Genomic DNA, 13,322 nt, shown 5'->3' with positions numbered 1-13,322 from the left:
CAGAAGAACATCATTGCACAAGGATTGAACTCTGGACAGTTCCAGAGACAAACAAACATAGAATCTCTCCAGTGTGGAAACAGGCCATTTTGCCCAACAAGTCCACACCAACCCTTTGAAGAGTATCCCACCCATTCCCCTGCCCAATTACTCTACATTTCATTGAACTAAAGCCTCTAACCTATACATCCCTGAACACTATGGTCAATTTAGCATTTCCAGTTCACCTAACCTGCACATTTTGGACTGTGGGATGAAACCAGAGCACCTGGAGGAAACCCACGCAGACAGGGGAAAATGTACAAACTCCACACAGACTGTGGGGCAGTATGGTAGCTCAGTGGTTAGCACTGCTGCCTCACAGTAACAGGGGCCTAGGTTTGATTCCAGCCTTGGATGACTACCTCAGTGGAGTTTGCACATTCTCCCTGTGTCTGTTTGGGTTTCCTCTAGGTGCTCCAATGTCCTTCCACAGTCGAAAGATGTGCAGGTCAGGTGAATTGGCCATTCTAAATTGCCCAGTGTTCAGGGATGTGTAGGTTAAGGGCATTAATCAGGGGAAATGTACAGTAATAAGGTAGAGGAATGGATCAGGGTGGAATACTCGTCGGGGAGTCGGTATGGACTTGTTGAGCCAAGTTGCCTGTTTCGACACTGTAGTGAATCTATACAATTCTATCATTACAATGTTGGTGAAATTCTGGCCAGATTCAATCATTTACTGGGTTTAAGTTGGTGTGCGGAGTTAAAGTTGCTTAACTGAGGGGTCTTATTTTGGTCGAAACATGCAATAAAGTTTAAATTAATTGTTTCAGCACTTGACTGTTTGTGAGATTTCTTAAGAACTATTCAAATTAGATGTAACTTGTGTCAATGCACCTGCCACAATTGACGTCTCTGGTTGGGCTTTAAAGTGACTGTATATTGCTCTGAAGTTGTACCTATCAGCCTTGTATTCTTAGAAATCCTGCTGGAGCCTAAATTAAGAGGGCAGCTGCCTGACATGAGAGCCAAGAATTCAAGTGGTTAGATGAGGATAAAGGCAATAAATCTCCAGATTGAATTGGAACATTTAAATCATTTCTATTGAATTTGACTTTAGAACTTAGCTTTGAAATAATGTCAGACAATCAATCTGAATGGGACAACATGGTTAAGGAATACTGAAATAAGAAATTGAAGAGATGGGTAGAGTCTTGGGAAGCTTGTGATGTTACTAGTTCAGGGGCACTGTATCAATTGTTAGAGTAAGGCAGGAAGTCTGCAGGAAAGTGTGCATGTAAAGAAAATGTCTTTTTGCAGAAACTTAGTATGTGAAGCATACTTTAAAGCAGAGAATGCTGAAATAATTGAGTTGAAGTCAGAAAATGCAGAGCTAAAAAAGAAACTTAATACCAGAGAGTTTGTCAGTCAGAAAAGGACTGTTCAACTCTGTTAACAGAGTTAAAGGGAAAGGTTAAGTCCCTTGAGATTGCCAAACGGGAGAAGATAGTTTACCTCTGAAATGATCAAAGTCAATTTGAATCAATAAACAGAAATGCTGAAAAGACTCAGTGACTTGGGAGTTCTAATCCAGGACTCTCTCAAAATAAACTTGTAGGTTGAGTCAGTAGTTTCAGGAGTCAGATAGTAAGACTCTGGAACTGGTAAGTAAATGTAAAATTAAAATGTTGCATCAAGCATAGTTTGAGCAACAAGTGCAGAATGCTGATCATCCTAAATACCAAGAAGAAATTGATGCCTTGAAGTTACAGCGATTGAACCAGAAAGAGTTTCTCTGTGCTTTGGGACCCATATGGAGATTAAGGGACAGAAGGAGTAATTCTGATTTGGGACTGGTTGAGGGTGAAGCTGTGTGTTATTCAGCTTAGGGCAGGAAAAATGATTATAATCCTGACCCCAGAGCCTCTCTGCCATATTCACATAAAGGTTTCCTGTATCCAACTGCACCAGTCTGGCACAAGCGCCTGAAGTCAAGATAAAGACTTAGTGAAAATCAAAGGGGCAGGATGTGTGGATGTTATATTGCACCAAGGAAACATAAAAGCATAGAGAGATTTGGTTATAGAACAAACGTAAAGGCTTTGTATTTAAATACATGCAGCATTTTGAATAAGGTACACAAACTGACACCACAAAGTGAGGTAAGCAAATATGACTGCATAGGCATTAGATAAACATAGTTACAAGGAGATCAAAACTGGAAATTTAACATTCAGGTATATTTGACCTATTGGAAAGACAGGAGGGATAGAAAAGGTGGGGTAGCATTGTTAATAAAAGATGAAATGAAGACAGCTGTGAGAGACGATCCAAGCTTGGAGACCATTTGGGGAGGTCAAAAAACAGTAAGGGAAAGATGACACTGGTAGAAGAAATGTACAGACCCCCAAACAGTAGCCGTCCTGTAGGAAAGACTATACATTAACAAATAACAGCAGTATAAAGGAAAAAAGAGCAAAAATTATCAGTGACTTTAATCTTAATGTTGATTTGATTGTGCAAATTGGAAATTGTACTTATGACAGCAATTTCAGAGAGTGCATTAGGGATAGGTTCCTGGAGCCAACCAGGGAGCAGGTTATCTTGGATAAGACCATAAGAGGAGCAGAAATTAGGCCGATCAGCCCATCGAGTCTGCTCCATGATTCAACCACGGCTGACACATTTCTCAACCCAATTCTCCTGCTTTCTCCCTGTAACACTTTATCCCCTTGATACTCAAAAACCTATTTATCTCAGTCTTAAATATACTCAATGACCTGGCTTCTACAGCATTCTGTGGCAATGAATTCCATCGATGCACCACTCTCTGGTTGAAGACATGTCTCTTTATCTCTGATCGAAAAAGTCTTCCCTTTACTCGAAGGCTATACCCTCAGGTCCAAGTCTCTCCTACCAATGGAAACATTTTCCCAACATCTACCATTCAGTATTCTGTAAGTTTCAATTTGATTCACCCTCATCTTTCTAAACTCCATCGATTATAGACCCAGAGTCCTCAAACATTCCTCATAAGTTAAGCTTTTTGTTTCTGGGACCATTCGTGTGAACCTCCTCTGAACACGCTCCAGGCCAGTACATCCTTCCTGAGATATGGGGCCCAAAACTGCGTACAATACTCCGAATGTGGTCTGACCAGAGCCTTATAGAGCCTCAGAAATATGTCGCTGCTGGTATATTCTTGTCCTCTCAAAATAAATGCCATCATTGCACTTGCCATTCTAACTGGTGACTCAACCTGCAAGTTTACCTTGAGAGAATCCTAGACTAGAACTCTCAAGTCTCTTTGCACTTCAGACTTCTGAATTTTCTCCCCATTTAGAAATCAGTCCATGCTTCTATTCTTCATACCAAAGTGTATGATCTCACATTTGCCCACTCTCCTAACCTGTCCAAATCTTCTACAGTCTCCTCACCTCCTCAATGCTACCTATCTCTCTGCCTATCTATGTATTTTTGCAAACTTAGCTAGAATTCCCTCAATTCCTTTATCTTGATTGTTAATGTAGAAGGTGAAAGGTTGTGGTCCCAATACTGAGCCTTGCAGAATACCACTTGTCACCAGCTGCCATCCTGAGAAGGACCTTTTTATCACCGCTCTCTGCTTTCAGCCAGACAGCCAATCTTCTATCCATGTTAGCGCATTGCCTCTGACACCATGGGCCCTTATCTTACTCAGTAGCAGCCTGGTGCAGCATCTTGTCAAAGACCTTATGGAAGTCCAGGTAGCATCCATTGGCTCTCCCAGATCTAACTTGTTTGTTACTTGCTCAAAGATGTCTAGCAAATTTGTCAGGCATGACCTCCCTTTGATGAAACCACGCTAACTTTGCCTTATTTTACCATGCACTTCTAAGTATTCAGAAATCTCATCCTTTACGATTCCAGGATCTTACTCACAACTGAGGTTAGGCTAATTGTTCTATAATTTTCTGTCTTTTGACTTACTCCCATTTTAAACAGGGGTGTCACGTTAATGATTGTCCAGTCCTATGGGGCCCTCCCTAATTCTAACGATTCCTGAAAGATCACCACTAATGCTTTTGCTATCCCTTCGGCTATCTCCCTTAGATCTCTGGGGTGGAGTCCATCTGGTCCAGATGATTTATCTATTTTCAGGCCATTAAGTTTTTCTTGCACCTTCTCCTTGGTGATGACCACTATACTCAGCTCTGCTCACTCACTCTCTTGAATTTTTGGGATATTACTTGTGTCTTCCATCATGAAGACTGATGCAGTTCCTCAGCCATTTTCTTGTTCCCCAGTGATATCTCTCCAGCATCGTTTTCCAGTGGCCCAATATCCACTTTTGCATCTCTTTGACCCTTTATATACCTAAAGAAACTCTTGCAGTCTTCCTTTATACTACAGGCTAGCTTACCCTCATATTTATTCTCCGCCCTTCTTTTATTGTTGTCCTCTGTTGGTCTTTGTAAGCTTCCCAATCCTCTGGTTTCCCAATGTTCTTTGCTCCATTATATGCTTTCCCTTTTCCTTTGATGCTATCCCTGACCTCCCTAGTCAGACATGGTTGCCTCATCTTCCCTGTACCATGCTTCGTTTTCCTCTGGATGAATCTCTGCTGTATCTCCTGAATTATTCCCAGAAACTCCTGCCATTGCTGTTCCACTTTCTTTCCTAGTAGGCCCCTCTCCCAGTCAATTCTACCCAGCTCCTCCCTCTTGCCTCTGTGGTTGCCTTTATTCAGCTGTAATACCATTTCATCTGATTCCACCTTCTCCCTCTCCAACTGAAGAGTAAATTCAATCGTATTATGATCACTACCTCCTTCACCTTATGATTTGGAGATGCCGGTGTTGGACTGGGGTTTTCAAAGTTAAAAATCACACAACACCAGGTTAAAGTCCAACAGGTTTAATTGGAAGCACACTAGCTTTCGGAGCGACGCTCCCTCATCAGGTGATAGTGGAGGGCTCAATTGTAACACAGACTTTATAGCAAAAATTTACAGTGTGATGTAACTGAAATTATACATTGAAAAATTGATTGTCTGTTAAGCCTTTCATCTGTTAGAATACACTGTAAATTTTTGCTATAAATTCTGTGTTACGATCGAGCCCACCACTATCACCTGATGAAGGAGTGTCGCTCCGAAAGCTAGTGTGCTTCCAATTAAACCTGTTGGACTATGACCTGGTGTTGTGTGATTTTTAACTTTGCACTTTCCTCATCTTAAGCTCCCTTATCAGGTGTGTCTCACTGCACAACACTAAATCCAAAATTGCCTGTTCCCTAGTATGCTCCACCACAAGCTGCTCCAAAAAGCCATTTCACAAAAATTCCAGAAATACCTTTTCTTGGAATCCACTGCAAACCTGATTTTCCCAGTCCATTTGCACATTGAAATCCCCCATGATCATTGTAACTTTGCCTTTCCTACACATCTTTCTTATCTCCTGGCATATCTTGTGCCCCAACTCCTGACTACTATTTGGAGAGCTGTACATAACTCCCAACTATGGTTTTTTAACCTTTGTGATTCCTCAATTCTCCCCACATAGATCCAATGTCATCTGACCCTACTTCATTTCTTACTATTGATTTAATTTATTTTCTTACAAATAAGGCCCCAACCTGTCTGCCCACCTACCTGTCTTTTCAATAAGGTGTATATCCTTGAATATTCAGCTCCCATTCCTGATCCCCTTGCAGCCACGTCTCCATGATGCCCACCACATTATACATTATACCCGCCAATTTCGATCTGTGCCACAAGTTCATTTACCTTATTCCTTATACTGTGTGCATTCTGATACAACACCTATTTTCCTGTATTAGCTGTCCCTCTTCACATTGTCATTCATTTGTCCAGTGTGCTTGAAGTTTAATTGCTCACCCTTTCCTATTTGTGTTTGTGCTGGAGACTTTAATGATGTGGAGGTATTGGTGTTGGACTTGGGTGGACAAAGTTACAATCCCATAACACCAGGTCAGAATCCAATAGGTTTATTTGAAAGTACAAGCTTTCAGAGCACTACTCCTGAGTTCTGCACTCTTACCTCCTCCTTTAATTCAGGTTTTCTACTTTCCCCTATAACTGAATCCGTCCCATAACCATTTTGTTTAAAGCCCTGTCTACAGCCTTAGTTATGTGATTTGCTAGAACTCTGGTCCTAGCACAGTTCAGATGAAGAACATCCTATTGGAACAGGTCTCTTCTTCCCGAGTTCTGGTACCAATATCCCATGAATTCAAGCTCAATGCATTTACCTGCTTAATCTTATTGACCCTGTGCCAATTAGCCTGTAGCATGGGGAGTAATCCAGAGATTGTTATCCTTTTGGTTCTGCTTTCTCATTTAGCTCCTAGCTGTTCATACCCCCTCAGCAGAATCTCTGCCCTAACTTTATCTCTGGTACCTATATGGACATTGACCACTAGATCTTTCCCCTCCCACTGCAGCCCAGATGAGATATCCCAAACCTGAGCACCAGGCAGGCAACACAATCTTCGGGATTCTCAACCCTGGTCACAGGGAACCGTGTCTATTGTTATGAAGATGTGGGTATACCTTTAAGAGAGTTAAAAGCAGTAGAACTACCAAACCCAGCACCAAGTGTACTCAAAAGTGGTAACAATGTAACACTGGGTCGAACAACTCAATTAGTTCCTTGCTTGGAGACAAAAACAAATTCAAATTTGGCCAATCAGTTTAAATTATATCCAAAACATATCAAACTTCAATCAAGATAGAATAGAGTATATTGACAATCTTAAAAGCCAATGTCACAATCCGTGCTCTGGAGTATAAGACCAGGGTAAATTGAACAAATGGGAGGAGATCTGCCACATCCTAACAAGTAACAGACCGCTTGAAAAAATCTCTCTCTTAAAAGTCCCTTTTCGATCAGTAACATGCATTGCAGAAATTCCTAACCAGGAGAAAAGAAAACACAGGAAGATCCGAAGACAAGAACCTACAGCTGTATGGTTTTGAGATAAGAAGTGTTGTTTTGTAACTTTTAATTGGGAGTTTTATCGGACTAGTATTATAGAAGGCAAAGTCACAGATATGTTAGAGAAAGAAATTATAAATCGTGGTTAGTTAATTATTCTCTGTTATACTTTAAGAAATAAAGTTGTTCACTTTACTTTAAATAGTTTTTGGTCACTTGAACGTTTACAGGTTACTGCGGGGCATAAATCTTTTCTGTGTTGCTGGTTTTAAATTAAGCAGGAGAGTCTACCCCATTTCATAACTCTATACTCCTAACTATACCATCCCCAATTAAAACTATATTTCTCTTCTCTCCCCCCATTTGAATGGCTCCTGTACCATGGTGCTGTGGTCAGTTGGCTCATCCTCTCTGCAGTCCCATTCCTGTCTACACAGGGAGCAAGACTCTTGAACCCGTTGGACATGGGACAAGGGCTGAGGCTCCTGCAACTCTATCTCCTGGATTCCTCTACCTGCCTTTCTCATCACCACACCCTCCTGTCCCTGATCACTGCTAAATTAGTTAATTAATCAAAGGGGTGTGACTGTCTCCTAAAACACAATGTCCTGGAAACTCTCCCCCTCTCTGATGGGTCATAATGTTTGAAGCTCAGACTCCAGCTCATCGACTCTGAGCCAGACTTCTTCCAGCAACCAACATTTATGACAGAGATAGTCACTGGGAACCATAATAGGGTCCACTAGCTCCCACATCATGCAGAAACAACACATCAGCTGACCCTCCACCCTTACTTTATTTAATGAGCTTTGAATCTTTTTCAATTTTTAACAATTTTACACCTCTGCTTATGCAAATTGTAACCAATAAATGAGTTATAACCAATAAATTAACAAGATTTAATTTAACACAGATTCAAATTTGGATTCAGATTTGGTAATGGGTAATAAAGAAGGTTAATAAGTGGCCTCAGATTAAAAAAGCCCCTCGAAGTAATGGTCACAACATGATACACCTTAATATGCAGTTCAAGAATGAGAAACTTGGGTTGGAAACAACTGCTTTTAACTTCAAAAATGGAATTACATTGAAATGAGGACAGAGTTAGTTAAAGTGAACTGAGCAGCTAGATCAGCGGGAAAGACAGTAAAGGAACAATGCCGGATATTTAAGGAGATAATTCAGGACTCTGAGCAAAATTATATCCCAGTAAGGAGGAAAGATCAGAGGAGAGGAATAAACCAGCCATGGCTATATAATAGAGTTAGAGGAGGATATTAAGTTTGAAAGAAAAGATATATAAGGATGCAAAGGTCAGGGGGTAGCCCTCAAGACTAGGATAAATTCAGAATCCAGCAAAGGAGGAGATGATAAAGAATGAGAAAATAAATTTTGAGGGCAAACTATTGAGGAATATAAATGGAATACTGGATGACTAAAGAAATTGAAGGTTTGGTTTAGAAAAAGAAGGAAGTATATGTCAGGTATAGACAGCAGCAATCAAGTGAATTGTTAGAAGAATATAAAGGCAAAAGGAGTACACTTAAGAGGGAAATCAGCAAGGCAAAAAGGGGACATGAGTGTGCTTTGGCAAATAGGGTTAAGGAGAATCCAAATGGATGTTATAAATACATTAAGGACAAAAGGGTAACTATGGAAAGAATAGGACCCCTAAAAGATCAGCAAGGCAGCCTATGTGTGGAACTGCAGGTGATGGAGGAGATACTAAATGAGCATTTTACATCAGTGTTTACTGAGGAGAAGCATATGGACGATATAAATTGCGGGGAAATAGTTGGTGACATCTTGAATAATATCCATATTACAATTGGATGTCTTAAAATGCATAAAAATGGATGGTGGCCCCTTGCTGAGATATTCGTATCATCGATAGTCACAGGTGAGGTGCCGGAAGACTGGAAATTGGCTAACATGGTGCCACTATTTAAGAAAGGTGCTCAGGACAAGCCAGGGAACAAAGACCAGTGAGCGTGACATCAGTAGTGGGCAAGTTGTTGGAGGGATTCCTGAAGGACAGGATTTCCATGTATTTCCATGGCTTTGTGCATGAGAATTCAAGTTGCACGAACTTGATTGACTTTTTTGAAGATGTAACAAAGATGATTAATGAGGGCAGAGCAGTGGACGTTGCCTATATGAACTTCAGTAAGATGATTGATAAGGTTCTTCAAGGGAGACTGGTTAGGCAAGGTTAGATCACATAGAATACAGGGAGAACTAGCCACTTGGATACAGAACTGGTTCAAAGGTAGAAGACAGTGTAGTGGTGAAGGGCTGCTTTTCAGACTGGAGGCCTGTGACCAGTGGTGTGCCACAAAGATCAGTGCTGGGTCCACTGCTTTTCATCATTTGTATAAATTATTTGGATGTGAACATTGGAGGTATAGTTAGTAAGTTTGCAGATGACACCAAAATTGGAGGTGTAGTGGATGGCGAAGAAGGTTACTTCAGAGTACAATGGGATCTTGATCAGATGGGCCGATGGGCCAAGACATGGCAGATGGAGTTTAATTTAGATAAATGTGAGGTGCTGCATTTTGGGACTTATACACTTCCTGGGGAGTGTTGCTGAACAAAGCGACCTTGGAGTGCAGGCTTATAGCTCCTTGAAAGTGGAGTCGCAGATAAATAGGATAGTGAAGGTAGCTTTTGGTATGCTTTCTTTTATTGGTCAGAGTACTGAGTACAGGAGTCGGGAGGTCATATTGTAGCTGTACAGGACATTAGTTAGGCCACTTTTGGAGTATTGTGTGCAATTCTGGTTTCCCTGCCATAGGAAAGATGTTGCCAAACTTGAAACAATTCAGAAAAGATTCACAAGGATGTTGCCAGGGTTAGAGAGTTTAAGCTACAGGGAGAGGCTGAATAGGGTGGGCTTATTTTCCCTTGAGTGTCAGATGCTGTGGGGTGACCTTATAGAGATTTAGAACATCATGAAGGCATGGATAGGGTAAATAAACTATGCATCTTCCCCATGGTGGAGGAGTCTAAAACTATCATAGACTCAGAATAAAGGGACATTAATTTAAGACTGAGATGTGGAGGAATTTCTTTTCTGGGAGAGTATTTATGAGTATTTGGAACTCCCTGCCCCAGACAACTGTGGGAGTCGAGTCCTAATGTGTAATGCCTAAATAGAGAGATTTTTGGTCACTAGGGCAATTGAGGCTTTGGGGAAAGGGCAGGAAAGTGGATGTCAGGAGTGTCAGATCAGCTATGATTCTGGTCTTAAGGAAACTACTCATATCTTTCTTCAACATTGCTACATTAACAAATGGTTGGGTTGGGCCTTCAATAAATTGTGAGTTGTAACTGTAGATAAGAGAGTTACACTGACCTCGCTCATGATGATGGTCCCCTCTATGGCCAGCTTTAAGTCATTCAGACAGTTTCGGAGCATCGTAATAACCTTCTGCATTCGATCAATTTCTTGGCGCAGAAAAATGTTCATGGAATTCAATATTCCCATTTTTATGAGGCGACCTTTCACCTGTCAAAATGTATGGATTCTTTTTACTTTTTAAAAAAACCTAAAGCCATTACAATCTTTATATACAGCCATGCAGAAACAGTCTGTGGAAATGTTCTTTTCACAGCAGCAAAGTCCTTACTTACTCCTAGCAGTTTCAAAGTAAAGTTGAATGATGCACTAAACTGGTCTCAAATTTTAGAATTTATGGGCAGAGTGCAGGGAAACATCAATTGTCTGGAAATTCATGGATGCCTGAAGGTGAAGGACCTGATTAATTTAGTGGCAGGTTTCAGTATATTTGTCTTTAGTTCCCCAACTAACAGTTAGTCAATAGGCAGTCTGAGCAAAATATCAGGGTGAAGGTGTTCAACTGGAATCTCTTGGTGATCATCCAGGCCAAATGGAAAAGAAGAAGCTCCTTTCCTTGAGAGTCAGATAACCCTCCAAACAGATGTTACAAAGGCATTGTGAACAGATTATTGTCACAATCAATGCCATCAGAGGAACATTGAGAAGCTGGATGCAGAACCATCCAGCTCAGGACAGGTTCACTGAGTTTATCCAAGTGGTTACGGTTAGAGAATGCATATTGTCATAAAGCTGGTCCCTTTTTCCTAAAGGCTGTGACCTCGATGTTTTTCAGAGGGGCCATAAATAGACCGGGCTCTGATTGGACTGGTTTGGTACATAGATTAAAGGGTATTGAGAGACCTTTTTGATTTTATGTAAACAATGAGACTTCAGGCCAAAATGGTCATGTTTCAGAAGTGACCTGTGTAACAGAAGGGGATTGGTCAGCTCTCTAGCTGAGCAGTTCAGTCCAGAACTAGTTGGGAGTTCATCAGTGAACTGTGTGAACAGGATGTCTCTCTTTCTGCCCTTCTAACTTCAACCTGTAAGCATCTATTCCTTTTTTTACACTGTGTTTTAAGGGGGGCTTGCTTATAGGGACGGTTGTGTATATTCCAAACAGCATAATTGAGTCTTGTGTGCATAGATGGAATTCTGTCGGAGTTCTTCATTCTGTTCTTTGTGTTTCATTGTGTAATTTTGTGAATAAATTTTTATCTGTTTTAAAACCTGGTAGTCAACCTCGCTAACTCACTCTGGGTAATTTTCACTGTACACTTACCAAAACAAATTGCAAAGTTATGGTTTGAGCTGCCTGCTCAAGAATGTTTCAAGTGGTCTGGCCTCATCCATAATAATATTCACGTACCATATCTTTATGGAAGAATGACTAGCCTCACACACTACTCCATTCACAACTCTCCCCACTCTATCTTTCATTCAGCTACCTGCTGACAGTCAATCATAGGTTATACTCAATATTCATTACCTCCAATTATCCTTACAAATGTAGCACAGCTGTAAACCTCATAGACATATGTGACCGCTTGTATATAGTACATTGGCAGCTATTCAACTGTGACAAACCAGCTCTCAAACATTCCCTTTCTTTTGTGGCATAAATTGGCATGTAATCAGAAATAATAATGCCTGACTCTTACGTGTCTTTCAACCCATGGAATTAATAATGCTGACTGTCAATGGATAAGCCACAACTGAAGTGTGCTCACAGTAGAACTTAATCCACAGAGAATGAGGACTTATTTCCATCTTTTAATCCCACATTGTTTGCTGAATTATGAACTGCAGATGGTGTAAACATGCAGCCATTTCCTCCCCAGAACTATATAATTGTGATTTTCTCTTTTCAGACTCTGCTGAACTGATGTGGAAGAATGTAGGTGCGAGAGAATAGAATAGAATAAAAAGGAAGACACAAAAAAGAAAAGGAATATCACCATTCGATGTCACATTCACAAGAAGACTAACATGAGGACTTCAATAGAGCAGAGTACAACAAAAGGCTGATGGATCTACACAAAAAATTATACAACCACAGAATTGTCAGAGTGTAGGAGGCGGCAATTCAATCCATTGTGTCTGGGCTGTTGTTTTTTGAGAGAGTAGCTGACCTACTGTCATTTGTGATTACAAACATTTTGTTATTTGTAATTTAAAATATGTAAGTCAGCAATCTCTTACAGTGGTAACATCCAAAGAACAGAAATATTGATGGGGCATTGTTAGGTTTGAGTGTTTTCTCCGTTCCAAAAAACAAAGTTGCTGTCAATATTGTCCAGAACAAGGATGGGGATTGTTACAAAGTTTCAATAATTCACTCAGAATAGATCCAAGTTAACTGAACTGTCAGTTTGACAAAGAAGTGAGAGAAAAAAGTTGCCACCTTAGGTTCCTAGGCCTCGTCCATCTGATCCGGGTCGTTTATCCACCTTCAGACCTTCCACCTTCCCCAGCACCTTCTCCCGAGTGATAACTACTTCACTCACTCTGCCCTGACTCAGTTGAAGTTCACTTGAAAAACCCCTGCAATTGTCTTTTATATTAGTAGCTAGCTTATTCACATATTTCATCTTCTCCTCCCTTATTGCTTTGATAGTTATCCTCTGCTGGTTTTTAAACGCATCCCAATCCTCTGGATTCTCATTGGTCACAATTTATACTTTTGCTTTTCTGTTGTCCCTGACTTCCCTTGTCAACTGGGGTTGCCTCATCCTCCCATTGGTGCACTTCTTCTTCCATGGGATGAATTTCTCCAGTGCCTCCTAAATTTTGCCCAGAAACTCCTGCCTTTGCTGTTTCTCCATCTTCCCTGCGAGGTTCCCCTTCCAATCAAAAGTGACCAGCTCCTCCATAACGTCTTTGTAATTACCTTGACTTTATTGTAATACCATTACATCTGATTTCAGCTTCCCCCTGTCAAACCACAGAGTAAATTCTGTCATATTATGGTCACTGTTCCCAAGGAGTTTCTTCAACGTAGGCTCCATAATCAAATCTGCTTCATGACACATCAGAAAATCCAGAATTGCCTGTTCCCT

The 13,322-nt window shown here is 40.8% G+C and overlaps 1 protein-coding gene across 1 annotated transcript in view; it reads right to left on the bottom strand.

Annotated features, from left to right (window-relative positions):
- Positions 1 to 13,322, bottom strand: part of LOC132834281 (dynein axonemal heavy chain 8-like) — a 1,170,382-nt gene that overhangs the window by 41,585 nt on the left and 1,115,475 nt on the right. The window contains exon 89 of the mRNA XM_060853001.1: positions 10,279 to 10,431. Coding sequence (XP_060708984.1) covers positions 10,279 to 10,431 — 153 coding nt within the window. The remainder of the gene's footprint in view (positions 1 to 10,278; positions 10,432 to 13,322) is intronic.

Source organism: Hemiscyllium ocellatum, chromosome 3 (genome assembly GCF_020745735.1).
Source record: "Hemiscyllium ocellatum isolate sHemOce1 chromosome 3, sHemOce1.pat.X.cur, whole genome shotgun sequence".
In the NCBI taxonomy this organism is placed as follows: domain Eukaryota; kingdom Metazoa; phylum Chordata; class Chondrichthyes; order Orectolobiformes; family Hemiscylliidae; genus Hemiscyllium; species Hemiscyllium ocellatum.
The sequence above is the reverse complement of the archived record's forward strand: the minus strand, read 5'-3'. Positions and strand labels throughout refer to the sequence as shown.